Raw genomic sequence first — 14321 nt, 5'->3', positions numbered from 1 at the left:
TCGTTACCAGGACTATCGCCAACAGGGCGAATACGATTGTTATCAGGACGATCGCTATGAAGATGATTGCCACCTAGATGATCACCAGAAGGACGATCACTATCGATCACGAGACGATCGTTGCCATCAGCATAACGATTGTTACCAGGACTATCGTCCCCATGATGATCATTATCGAGAGCGAGACGATAGCTATCGTCCACAAGATGATGATCCTAGACAGTATGATGATCTCTACCGACATCAAGAAGATCACTACCTTGATGATCGCCGCACGGATGATCCCTACCACGCGCATGATGATTACTATGGATATTCGGATGACCTTTCTCGGCCACAAGATGGCCGTCACCAGCAGGAGGACATACATCAGATAGGAGGACCAACCTACGACCACCAGAGCCTACATCGCAAGCAGATCCCTGTCCAATACCCAACTTCGGGTGGATCATATCCACCGCCACCTCCTTATGTTAGCCCGCCTCTACATGGGCAAGGATACCCCCATGCACCACCGATGCCTTACTTTTTGCATGCATCTCCTGCATTGCACACTTATGGAGCCCCAGTCGCGCCCCAGGCCCAGCATACTTCTTGCGTACCTGTCGTGCCCCATGTCCACCCTGCACCTTGTGTTGCACCCGACATGCCATCGCCGCATGTCTACCCACCGACCGCACATACTTTATATGCATCACATGCGCCGCCAGTTCATTATAGAGAGAATGACCCACCACCGCTGCCCGCATCTTATGCGTTGGCTACAGACTTAGTGCCACCTTCGAGGCATTACCAGACTTCAGTGCCCTCCATACCACATGTTTCGCCTGCGCCATATGCATCCTTCGTGCTGCGTATACCCTTTGAATAGTATGCTCCATCAGCATTGCATGTGCCTCAAGCGACTTATACGTCGCCGGCTACATACCAGCCTTCTCACATTGCTTTAGAGTATGACACTCGGTATGATGAGCCCCACAGTACTATGACGACTACTATGGTCCACATTATGATGATTCTTATCCGTGACTACCTGACGACGAGTGTTACGATGATGTTATAGAGCCTCTTCGTAGAGCTCGTCATGCTAGGACCACTAGGAGGACTAGGAGAAGGGCTCGTAATGTGCTAGATGCACATACATTCACGACTTCTACCGAGTCCCCACCAATTGATCGTGTCCCTCCCCCCCACTTGAGCTAGAGGAGCTCAATACTGCCCATAGTGTTACTTTCCCGGTAGACCCACCGGAGGAGCCTCTACCACCATCGAGGCTATAGTTTACTTTTGTTACCGATCTAGGTGCACATGATGCCATACCTTGTGATGACATCTTGATAGAGACTCCGGCCCAGCAGAACGTTAGTGATGGGGGACCATCCAGGAGATGCCACGACGGGATATCCGAGGACACATGGATCTCCGAAGATGACCTTCGACAACTCCGACCTGACCTGCTCCAGCCACTTGAGGACGTCATAGAGCTTCACTCGCTGGAGTCGGGTTCCTCCCACCCCGAGAGGATGATGGGGGACCATCCAGAAGATGCCACAACGGGACGACATCAGCCTCGCCGAGCTGCTCGCGCCAATGCTCACCACCCGGGGTTTATGTACCCCGCGTAAGTTCTCTATCTTTTACTACTTGTTTTGTGCTTTCGTTCTTGGATTTATGGGCTGGGCCGGTGTTGGGCCTTTGATAAGCCGAAAAATCACGTAAAATTACGTGGTCGTTGCGCTTTTTAGACTTATGCAATAAATTTATAATTCCCTTAATTACTAAATAAGAATATAGAGCAAGCAAGGGGTCGATCCGCAAGGAGGCAACAATTCAGAATTTTCAAACAATTTTTATGAATCAAGTCAAGTAATTTTGAATTTTGCAATATTTAATTCAATTAATATTAAATGATATTCTTAAAATAATCAAAATTAAGTAAAACTTAATTTTGATTTCGGTCAGATAATTCCAGATAAGAATATTATTATTATTTTAAGCTCATAAAAATATAAATTATTAATTTCCCAATTTAATAAAATTTATAATAATTTTCAGAATTAAAATTGGGAATTTAATAATCAAGAAAGTGATTTTTGAATTGGAGTTCAAAATGGATGAATTTTCGGTTCAAATTTTATTTTTGGGTTTTTATATATTAAATTAAATTCCTAAACAATAAAAACCAAATCTAGAGAGATAAACAAATCAAATTAACCTAGAGAGAAAGTGAAGAAATTGGGAAAGCCCCAATTTCGACCCTAAATTAAAAATGTAATGAAGCAGAAATGTCCTAAAATGATTAAGATTTAATTATCAAAAGTCAGATCTCTAATCCAAATCAAAAAGAAGTGCTGATGCATTCAAAACATGAATCTAGGGCATGTACATTTCGCCCATGCCAAGGCGTTTTCGAATCGTTCTAGAAGATGATCAAATACAATTCAGAAACTTACAAATTCGATAAAGAGATCCAGATCTGACGACTTCCAGAATGCCTCCTGTGTCCTTCCTGGCCAATTGCTTGGGGAGAGCCTCCAAAAGTGATTTTCGCCCTTTTCCAGACCTCCATTTAAAGATCCAACCGTCTGGATTGTAGAGGGGGAAAAGACGAGCCTACCCTCAAAATTTCAGCCCAATCGGACTTGTAGATCTCAAGATATCAAGGTTTTAGTGAGAAAAAATCTGAGCCGTTGGATTTATTTATCTCTCCTCCAATAAGCTTGGAAATGGCGCGTTTTGATTGGCTAGCATGATTATTTCTCGTTTTCCGCTTTCTCGGATCACGCCCTGACACGTTGTTGTGCGCGTCGTCCGCCCGCAATCATTGGCAAGTGATTTCGTCATTTGAACGGCTAGGAATTCTCCACGTCACCCTGAAATAATAAAAACAAAAGAAAAGGACAAAAGGTCTTTTTTTAAAAAATATTTTTTTTTTTTTATTCTCTTAGCCGTAATCTTTGACCATTCTTCTCTCTTTTATTTTAAATCATAAGCCGCTATTCTTCTCTCTCTTCTCTCTTTAAATATTTTAAATCATAGCCACTTATGTTGACTATTCTTCTCTCTCTCTTCTCTCTTTTATATATTTTAAATCATAGCCGCTTATGTTGACTATTCTTCTCTCTCTCTTCTCTCTATTTATTATATAATAATAACCACTCATTCTCTCTCTCTCTTTATTCTTATTTAAATAAATATATCCATTTATTCGCCCGGGCGAATGACGTGGATACTCCTTAGTAAATATTTAAATATATTATAAATGCCAAATAAATAATATATGTGTTATTTAAATATGTAAAAATCATTTCTTGGCTATATAATGGTCAAAAAAATTATATAAAAATATGGAAAATTCCAGAAAAATCATGGAAACACTTACCAACCTTTAGCCAAGTATTTAAAACCCTGTAAAAAATATTTCTTCACTGAAATGAAGTTAAATTCCATAAAAAATGATAAAAAATCAGAATTAATACTAAAATGAAAGGTTAAATGATCTATCTTTATTTTAATATGATAACATGGAAATATAGTCATTAAAACACATAAATATAATATAAAATTCATTAATTAATCATGTTAATTTGCAAGTTATCAGCCTTGTCCCTTTTCCTGTTTCTTTATTTTCAGTTTTATTTTCAAATTGTAAGGAGAGACCGAACCACGTCTCGCAACGGTTCGTCCTCCCCCACATTCACTTGGCACCTATCCTCACCATATAAGGGGATAGCATGCCCAAGTGGCGATTTGAGTCATTTGTTGAAGGAATTTTACAACTCTTGTCTCCACCTATCGTAGTGAGTAGAGTGTAGAGGGGATTGGCTATCCCCGCCCACGTCGAGATCACTCCGTGGATAGAGCCCGTGTCGTCACGTCGAGATCACTCCGTGACGACGTGCTCAATCGTTTCGTCGAGATTACTCCGAAACGCTTAAAGAGTCAAGCAGGCGACGTATCTTGGAGCTGAAGACCCTTCGTCGAGATCACTCCGAAGGTGTTGGAGTTTCAAGAAAGCATCGTCATCTGCCGCTGTCAAGATCCTGCCGCCACCGTTCACGAGCTCTCCAAGAAGATCAAGAACCCCAGCCCTCAAAGGACTTCTTGGGTAGTTACTCCCAAGAACCCTCCGTTCTTGATCGCGCACCCTCCACCACCGCCGCCACCGCACCCCGCACCACCGCATCCTCACGGTTCCACCTTCGGCCCGTCCGCTCTCGACCGCCACCCTCTGCCGGCCCCTGCACTGGACACGTGCGCCGCCCACCCTGTGCCGCGCGAGCGTCCACGCGCCGGTCCCGCGCCGGTGCCCCCGCGCGTAAACAGCCTCCCCGCCGTGCCACCTTCCTGTTACGCGGGCGCCAGCCGCCGGCCTCATCGGTCTTGCGAGTGGCACACGCCCCGCCGCTCATTGCCACGCGCGTGCATCGCGCGCCGCAGCCCTGTGCCCCGTACCCACTGCCCGCCGCCCCTCACCACTCCTGTGCCAGACGCGCACGCCTCCCGCCTTGCGTCGCGTACGTGCACCCGCGTGCCGCTCTCATCCGCGCGCGCCGGTGCCCTGTAGTGCGAGCGCAGACCATTGCCTGTGATCCGACGCCGCTGCTCTCCGCCACGTGGCCAGCCTTGTTCGTCCAGCTCACGTCGTCCTCAGGCCTCACGACCGTACGTCCCGTCCCTCCATTTGCCGGTGACATCCGTGCACCTCTGACCGACCACCGATCAATGATCCACACCACCTCTGGATATTCCTTGTATCCAACCACGCCGTGGACTATTGACGAATCAGGTACCCACTCGTCTCCCCTCCATCATTACCAGTATTATTATTTTCTGCAGTCTCGTTGTCCGCTATCGCGTCCTCTGCCATTTATTGCAAGTTATTGATAGGATAACCACTTACGTCGAGAGTTAGGACGTTCTTGTGGTAGAAGGCTAGGCGTTGTCCCTAGACGCTAAACACCCTCGGGCCGTAAAATGCCCCTCATTCCTTAGATGTCTTGTTGGTCCTAAGGGTCATTGGGAGTCAAAGTCGGGATCAATATCTCGTTCATTGAACGACGTTGATTTTCCTCCCTACCGGCGGACGCTTCCCTATTGCTCATTTGGGAATTTCATCTTTTGGCATTCATTCATATAAACCACGAACTTGCTCATCGATTCCTGTGACGTAATATGAGCCGATCGATCCCAGCCGACATCGTATTACATCAGTTAGGGATATTTTACCCAGTGATTTGGAGCTAGTAGAGCTTGATGCCACGAGATGTTACAATTTCCCGGAAGACCATCCAGAAGAGTTTCCTCTACTTGAGAAACTTCAGTTTACCTCTCCCTGTATGCCCAAGCTAGCTGAACTCGTGGCTAAGTCTAGTGATGGATTCTCGGACAAGCAGCCAGAAGAGCCTCTGCCACAGCAGACGCTACAGTATACGGTTCCCGTAGTTCTAGAGTTAGTTGAACCGTTGGTTACCTTTAGCTATCGATTCCTGATAGGGCCTCTAGAAGAGCCTTCGCCCTTGGTGATGTTACAGATTGGATTTAGTACCGATCTAGACTTAGACCCACTTTTAGACTTGCTTCCCGTTTAGATCCTTACAGAGCTTATGGATGATTCACGATCACCGCAGAAATTTCTGCGCGTTATTGACCCCACGGCTGAGATGGTGATAGCCGTGCTTTTCAGACTAAGACATATTCATGGCGTCCCCACGGACGCGAATCACATTCACGAGAGGAGGTCTGATGTACCTTCGTATTCCCTTTCTAATCATGATGTTCTATTTGCGAGGTACTTTTGGAAGCCGATGTGGCTTCTCCGAGATACACAAGTTGGTCTTATTATGACTTATTCCTTTGCCATAGAAAGATGGACTGAGGCAAACTCCTCTCCGGTATATTACTTAGTATGTTCTTGTGGTACAAATGATTTCATGATGTGGGAATGGATTATTCCCTAGGCAAAGTTGATTATGTTCGATACCATGTACAGCTAGATACCACGTAAGCCTCCTAACCTCATCATCTTCGTCATGCATTTTAGGCTCTCAGATTATGGAGTTGCATTTGCACATCATGTGAGAGAGTCACGTCATAACATTCATGCATGCGTTGCAGTCCAACATGAGAAGTATGAACTTGTTGCCGATTTACATCGATGCCCATTTAGTTATTGTGAGGGTGACTTGGTTATGGTTAGGTTGAGGCCTGAGAGATATTCTCCACGGGTCGCTATGACGCTCTGCGCTCGTAGTGCCGGGCCTTTCTCGATAGTCTGGATGGTTGAGAAGATAGTATGCGTCGAAAGTATTTCTCCTAATTGGGAAATATGCCCCATCGTCCACGTGTCCAACCTTGAGTCGTACTAAGCCATGCCGCCTCTTTTCTCCACCAAAAAGTCCCTTTCTCGCCCTAGTAGTCTACAGCCATTTGTGAGTGAGTTTGCCAGTCCACCTTCTCTTGATTGCGCCCCACTTAGGCATGAGAGCGTAGAGGAGGTACTGTGGGAAGTAATTAACGTTGCAGGGAAAGGTGGCATAAGACGACTCTTCCTTATTCGATGGGAGGGTCGCCAACCCGATGAAGCAGTCGTGGATACACAAGAAAAGCTCCGCCAGCTCGTCACGCGTGAGTTCTCCTCACAACACAATGTAGTTGGCCTCAAGCTCGACGTTGTCAAGCTTTCCCCACCTTGGGAGAATGATGGCGGACCATCCAACTTCGAAGCCCTTGTCCATCCAGTTCGTCACGTGAAGGCTCACGCATAAGACCCAGCCTTCAGAGTACCCGGCCTCGCCAACGGCCCAACAAGGTTTGACGTTATCTTTACTTGCATTTCCTTGTTTAGTAGGCCATGTACGTCGGCCAATTATTTTTTTGTTTTTGTTTATTCGCACGTGTCTGAACCATTGTCCAAACCTGCACGTTGCGCGTGTGTTAGCGCATGTGTAGGTGTAGTCGTGTGCCGCTCTCTCTCTCCCCCCTATTAGGGGGCCCTAATTTTTAAATGGGCTTTTTCTCCTTTATTTTTTAGGGGACAAGGCCCATATTTGCCCCCTATAAAAGGTGGGGCCCACCCATAGGAAGAGAGAAGAGAAGAAGATTCAAGAAAATGTGATTTTTAGCTACTTTTTCTGATTCTTAGTGTTTTTTTAGTTTTTGACATATTGACAAAAATGCCACTGCGAAGTTAGGAGAGAGAAAGGAAACCCTAAAGTTCGCCAGAAACCGCCGTCTCCGCCACCATCGCCGGAGTTCCAGCGACTGTTCCTGAGGCTGCCCAGCGTTGTCACCGGACCCTCAAGGCCACAAGCGGCTGCCGAGGGCCTCCAGCAACCGCCGAGGGCCACCAGCAGCCGCTATGGCCACCAGCGGCGACCGCGGCCGCCCAAGCCATTGGGGCCGCCAGAGGCGACCGCGGCCGCCAGGGCCGATCGTGGCCGCCCAAGCCACCACGGCCGCCCAAGCCACCGCGGCCGCCCAAGCCACCGCGGCGCCAGAGAGCGATCACGGCGCCCAAGCCTGCGGCCGCCGATGGCGTCTGCGCGCCAAGGCCAATCGCGGCCGCCCAAGCCTCTGCGGCGCCTAAGCCTCCATGGCGCCAGGGCGACGCGGCCGCCCAAGCCTCCACGGCGCCCAAGCCACGCGGCCGCCCAAGCCACCGCGGGCGCCCAAGCCACCACAGCCGCCCAAGCCACGCGCCCAAGCCTCGCGGCCACCAGCGGCGACGCAGCCGGCCAAGCCTCCACGGCTGCCCAAGCCGACCGCGCCTGCCAGGGCAGACCGCAGACGCCGTCCCTAGATCGCCAGGCACGAGGCCGACCTGAGGCCACCGCGCCTTGCGACCGAATTGAGGCCCAGCGCCCAAGGCCGACTGAAGGCAGCCACGACCCATGACCGACCGAAGGACGCGGCGACCCTGACCAACCAAAGGCCGTCGCGACCCTGACCGACCAAAGGCCGTCGCGACCCGCAGCCAAGCATTGGCCACCGCGCCCTACCGTGAATCAGAGGCCGCCGTCCTACCATCGCTTGGAGGCCGTTGCTCCGCCACCAGGGCCAACCAGAGGCCGCCACCCCACGATTGACCTGAGGTCTTCCTCCCAAGGGCCGCCCCTTGGCCATCCTGCCGCCATTCTCTCGGACGCCCCCAGCCAATCCTGCGGCGGCCCCATAGTCTCCAATCTCGGAATCCAATCTCGGCTGACCGTGGTGCCGGTCGCACCCCCCCTGCCCTGACGTTGTCGCACCTTGTTGCTCGCCTTCCACGGTTGCCGAAGAAGACACCTCCCGAGCCTACCATTCCTAGTACGCTCTTTGACTCCCCCAGCGGTGTTATATTATTTATTTCTATTCCTCCGAATGTTTTCTCCACCACTGGGGTTAGATTACTGACAGATAGGATTCACCTTTTTCGAGGGTTAGGATTTCAATCAGTACGTTCTTGGTTTTGACCGTCGAAGGTGTGTGCATCTGTCGTACGATAGGGCTGCCAGCGACAAGCGGGGGTGCAACCGCATCGCCGCCAAGACACTTCATACATCTTGACATTTAAGTATCCATATCCTCTCTCGCCCGGCATTCCTCCACCGATAGCTAAGGAAAATCCACAAGCTTTAGTTCTCTTTAGTTCGTCAAACTGGCTGAAGATGGGATTTTTTTCTTCTCTCCCAGGATGAGAATGACCCTGCTTTCTCTCTTCTCTCTCTATAGAGGTTTATGCTCATAGTTGATTTTTTAAGTTTTCCAAAATCTGGCTATGATTTATTGTTAACATTTATGATTTAAACAATTCGAGATACTGATTTATAATTTAAAGAATAACTGATGCCCAAAACCCGCTCTGGAAAAAATAAAAGGGGCATGCTTTCTCTCTCTTCCCCAAGCGTTCAGAGGTGTCAAAAACGCCAAGCGAGCATTGCAAGCGAGCCCCACTAGTGCTCCCAATGGCGACTCCATCGTGTATGGCAGCACATCATGCGGTGCCATCCTCGCACAAAATGCTTTTGTCATCAGCTGTGAGAGAGCAACCAGACAGCAGATGCACTCGCCAACCATGCGGTACATGCACGAACCTCTTCCTCCATCTTTCTTTCTTGGCAAGAGCTCCCTTCCACAGCTAGGGGTTGTTATCGCATCGATCGTCTCGGCATGCCGACCCTCTGCACACGGCGCATCCACGTAGGCCCTCGGGATCGGAGGATCGTGTGGAACACTGGAGCTAGAGGGGTGGACTGCGCCCGCCTCAACTAGAGCCCTCACCACGCCCTTCATCGATCCCACTTGACGGAGGTGAGGACATCTCCCAAACTACATTGTCATCGCGGGGTGGCTCTAGTGGGACGACGACGCGCACACTTCCCCAAGCACCTGCAAGGTATCATTTATGTATCTTTTCTTTTTCTCAGCATGGGCGTGGACGAGTGGGATCCGAGTGTAATTGATACATTTATACTCGCTCCACGCCTATAAATACTGACAAACACTTCACTTGATGGCGTCACCACGGGCGCGTCATCGAGCAGAGCAGAGGAGCAGCGACTTTCCCCACCAGCACCGCCGGGGCACTACCCAGCCACGAGATGAGAGTCCAGCCACCACGCGAGCCACCGCGCAACGCGGCAACATCCGCATCCCGTTTTCGGCATGCGCCGCGGCCATGCCCCGACGATCACCCACAGTTATATTATATTTTTATTATATAGTTCCGCTATTTTGTACCAAGTCCCGGGGGTGTAGCGGGAGGGGGACTGGGAGGAACCCTCCCACACTGTATGTTGGGCTTGGGCTTGCCAATTTTTTTTTCCCTTTTTTTTTTCTCTTTTTTTTATTTTGTGTTATTGGACAGGAAGGACCATCTTTAGGCCAATATATATAGAAGGTAAGGCTTGACTTGCTCCTCTGAAATGGCCTTTGAAGATGAAGAAAGAAAATTTTGAGAAGGAAAGGGTCAAAAAGAAGAAAGAAGAGAGAGAGAGAAGAAAGAGAAGAGAGAGGAAGAAGAAGAAGAAGAAGAGGAGGAAGGAGGAAGGGGGAGAGGAAGGAGCGCGCGCCCCTGTACGCCCCCGCCCCGTATGCCACCGCGCCACGCCCGCGCGCGCGCCCCACCGCGCCGCGCCCCGCGCCCCGCCACCGCCGCCCCGCCCGCCCGCCAGCCGCGCGCGCCGGCCCGCCGCGCGCCGCCGCGCGCCGCGCGCCGCCGCCGCCCGCCCCCCGCCGCCCGCGCCGCCGCCGCGCCCGCGCCGCCCGCGCGCCTTGCGCCGCGCGCCGCCGCGCGGCCGCGCCGCCGCCCGCGCCAACCCGCCCCGCCGCGCCGCGCCGCGCGCGCCCCCGCGCCGCCCGCCCGCGCCGCCGCCCCCGCCGTCCGGCGCTGCCACCGCCGCGCCGCGCCCGCCCGCCCGCGCGCTGCCGTGCCCGCCGCTCGCCACGCTCGCTGCGCGCCTCCGCTCGCGTCCGCGCCCTCGCGAGCGTCGCCGCGTGCTCGCCGCGTGCGTCGTCTTGCTGCGCGTCGCGCCCGCCTCCCGCGCCGTGCTCGGCGTCGACTGCGCCATAACGGCTCGCGCAACCCGCCCGCCCGCGCAGTCAACAACCTCCGCGCAGCCGCCGCGCCTCCGCGCCGACAACCCGAAGCGGCGCCGCGCACGCCCTCCTCCGGACGTCTTGATCTTCCCGCTTCCGCTTCGTATTTCCTTTTTAATCCTCCCGTACTGCCGCGTCTTTGTAGGGTTTCGCCCCAGGTGAAGGGTATTATTGAGAACGCCGGCGGGTTAGACGAAGCCGTCTTACGTGTTGAGAACAGGGCGGGGGGACGGTCGCCAGCGTCGTCAATGCGGTGCCGTGACCCTACCCCAGCGTGGGCGGCGACTCGGGAGGAGCATTATTCCGGACCCGGCGGGGGCCACCCTCCCTCGGGCGACCCCCGCTGGGCTGCCTGTCAACCGCCGCGTCCCACTCACGTACCATCGTAGATCCATTCGTTCGCATCGGCGCATATATTTCTCCATGTCAGTACCCATCGTTTTCGCGTGTATTCATCGTCGATGATAGATATATGGTCGTGGTTCGGTTGTGCTCGCCGGCGGAGCGGGCGGCCGCGCTGGGGGCGGCGTCGAACATTATAAATAAAATCCCCCGTGGGTGGCGTCCAAGGCATAGATGGATCGGTCTACGGGCACAACCCTAGGGTTGGTCGTAACCGACACCGTGTTTTTTGCCGATCTTCAAAAAAAAATAAAACCCTAACCCTGATGGAGGACATCCAGTGGACACCAAGCCCGGACGAATCCAGCCACGTCGAGCTGCTCGCGCCGATGCTCGCGACCCGGAGTTTAAGTACTCCACGTAAGCATCTTATCTTCCCTTTTATTTGTTTTATCTTTCCATTATTTTTGTTCTTGGATTTTATGGACTGGGCCGGTGTTGGGCCTGGTCCTATCTCGTGATGGATCTCGTTGTTTATTTTCAATCTTTGAAGTTAAAGGTATAGGTGTTGACATAGGTTTAGAATTCTCCATATTGGATTTTTTTTAATATAGATAAGAGATATCTTGACTGGGTAAATAAAAAACCATCTTTATGTTTAACTAATTCTATCCCCAAAAAATATTTTGCTGGACCTAAGTCAAGTATAGAAAATTCTTTATGTAATTTATAAACTATATCATTAATTTTACCAATATCTGGAGACATAATCAAAATGTCATCAACATAAATCAAAACAAACATCGGATTTTCATCATTTTTGAAAAATAAAGATGTATCTGTTTTGGATCCAATAAAACCAAAGCTCTAAAGAGATGAGGATAGTTTATGGAACCATGCTCAAGGTGATTGTTTCAGACCGTATATTGACTTTTTAAGCAGACATACATGGTCTGGTTGTGAGTTATTTTTTAAACCTATAGGTTGTTCCATATAAACTTTTTCTTCTAATTCCCCATGAAGGAATGCATTTGACACATCTAGTTGATGTACATTCCAATTTTTACTTAGAGCTAGTGACAAAAGTAGTCTTACCGTTGTGTGTTTAATCACAGGACTAAAAGTCTCTGTGAAGTCAAATCCCTCTTGTTGGGTAAAACCGTTTGCCACCAACCTGGCTTTATATAGGCAAATAGTCGGGGCATTACAAATTCTCACGCTAACTAGACCAGATATTACATTTGCTGTAAACAAAGCTTGTGTAAAAATGCATTCTCCAGATTCTAGTGATTGGGGATTTCTTAAGCATTTACTTAGATATCTAAAAGCAAGCATGCTCCATGGGTTACTTGTTTACAAGAATTCTGATACTTACATAAATGCGTTTAGTGACTCTGACTCGGCAGGTGACAAAGAAGATCGACGATCTACAGGTGGCTACTTAATCTATGTCGGTAAAAATCTGGTGTCGTGGAGTTCAAAAAAACAATCCACGGTAGCCAGATCAAGTACCGAAGCTGAGTACAAAGCAGTTGCAAATGAAACTCCTGAAATTATATGGATTCAGTCTTTACTTAATGAACTCAAAGTTAAAACTGAATCCACACCAAAATTATGGTGTGATAATGTTGGTGCTACATACTTGGCTGTCAACCTTGTGTTTCATTCAAGGATGAAAAACATTGAAATAGACTACCACTTTGTTCGGGAGCAAGTAGCAGCCAAGTCTTTAAAGGTTCAGTTTGTTAGTAGTGATAATCAATTTGCTGATTCTCTAACAAAACCTCTTGCAATAAATCGTTTTACATGTCTCAGGTCCAAGCTCGACGTCGTCTGCGACGGCGACGATCTTGCGGGGGGGTGTGAAGAGGAGTTCAACTCGCCAAATTCGTCAAGACAAGCTATGAAGACTCAACGATTGGCGAGCTCCTGATAGGGACTTAATTAAGATTAGATAGTAAAATTAATCATATATTATGTACTCATTAGAGACTTAGCAATAGGATCAAATATAGGTTCAAATATAGAGTAGGATTAAACATAGCTAGGATCAAAGATAGAATAGGAATGAACATAGATAGAAACAAAGCCAGACCGAATGAATGGTCAGGATTAATGCACTCTGAGAGTTATTACGGTCGATATTTAAAAGGGTACACGATATTGAACAAACGGTCGATATCGGTGCGCCTGAAGAGGTTATAACGGTCGAGATTTAAATAGCGATTCAGGTACACGATACCGATCTAACGGACGGGATCGGTGCACCTGAAGAGGTTATAACGGTTGGGATTGAAAACAGACGAACATATTTGAAAAACTGTTGGGGTAGCTCCAACGGATATATACAATCTATTCTATATATTCTCAACCAATGTACGGTGATTCTCTGAGGAAAGGATATATACAATCTATTCTATACATTCTCAACCAATGTACGGTGATTCTCTGAGGAAAATAACGATCTAATTCGCTCTTTTCTTGGTGTTCTTTTCTTTCTCCTTATTCCATCAATCTCTGTCTATCAGAATTTCTTGTGCAACGGCCAAGAAATCTCAACACCCGGCACCGTTGCCGTTGTCCTCAAGGTCGGTAAAAAACACTCAGTATTTCTCTGGCTTTATATCTCACACTTTAAATCTTGAACCGAAACTTTTTCTCTGGCTTATGTATCCTGAATTCAATCTGAATAATACCAAGTAGTGCAAACATGAAATACTAATCGTTAATAAAGATTTGTAATATTAATGGAACTACTATTCAAAAAAATATTCTATGTAATTCTAGATAACTGTAAATTGGTTTCCAATTTTAGGGCTTCTCAAAGCTGAAGTATCTGATCGTAATTTATGATAAAATAATGATCGTATCCTAATTTGTTGAATTCTTCCTGCAGGCGGCCTACATGCTTTACGACTGAATAATAAGGCCAGCCGAAGTTGGTGTTATCCAAGCTGTCGATGAGGCGAATCCGAGTTCTGATGCGTAAGACAAATGTTTGCAACACCTTTTAACTGGAGAAATTTTGTTAGATCGTTCTTCAGCGTAGAACAGAGTGTTCCTCCCTTGTCAAATCGGGATGGTATATGCCCTGGTTAATGAAACAAACGACTCATACTTGCCCAGAAAATTATCCGTTACCGAGTCTAACGAAAGTCGGCTAAATAAAATATACCCATCTTCCACTGACAATGCGCATGAACCGGATACTAAGACCAGGTACCAACCCATCTTCTAGAAATCTGCGATGTACTCGGTGAGCCTCAGCATGTTATCGTGGTCCAGCATGATCCAGACGTTGACTCCGGCTTGGTCAGGGTCGTCGGCGCCGCCTCGCAGCAGCAACACGAACTCCTCCATCGGGCTGGCCACTGGGCCGCTGTAAAAGGGCCGGCCCAGAC

General features: G+C 48.9%; 1 protein-coding gene across 1 annotated transcript in view; it reads right to left on the bottom strand.

Moving 5' to 3' along the window:
- Positions 1 to 13928: 13928 nt before the first annotated feature.
- Positions 13929 to 14321, bottom strand: part of LOC144715888 (acyltransferase GLAUCE-like) — a 1693-nt gene continuing 1300 nt past the window's right edge. The window contains exon 2 of the mRNA XM_078590893.1: positions 13929 to 14321. This exon is cut by the window's right edge and continues 697 nt beyond it. Coding sequence (XP_078447019.1) covers positions 14155 to 14321 — 167 coding nt within the window. The 3' untranslated portion in view covers positions 13929 to 14154.

Source organism: Wolffia australiana, chromosome 19, assembly GCF_029677425.1.
Source record: "Wolffia australiana isolate 7733 chromosome 19, ASM2967742v1".
In the NCBI taxonomy this organism is placed as follows: Eukaryota; Viridiplantae; Streptophyta; class Magnoliopsida; order Alismatales; family Araceae; genus Wolffia; species Wolffia australiana.
The sequence above is the reverse complement of the archived record's forward strand: the minus strand, read 5'-3'. Positions and strand labels throughout refer to the sequence as shown.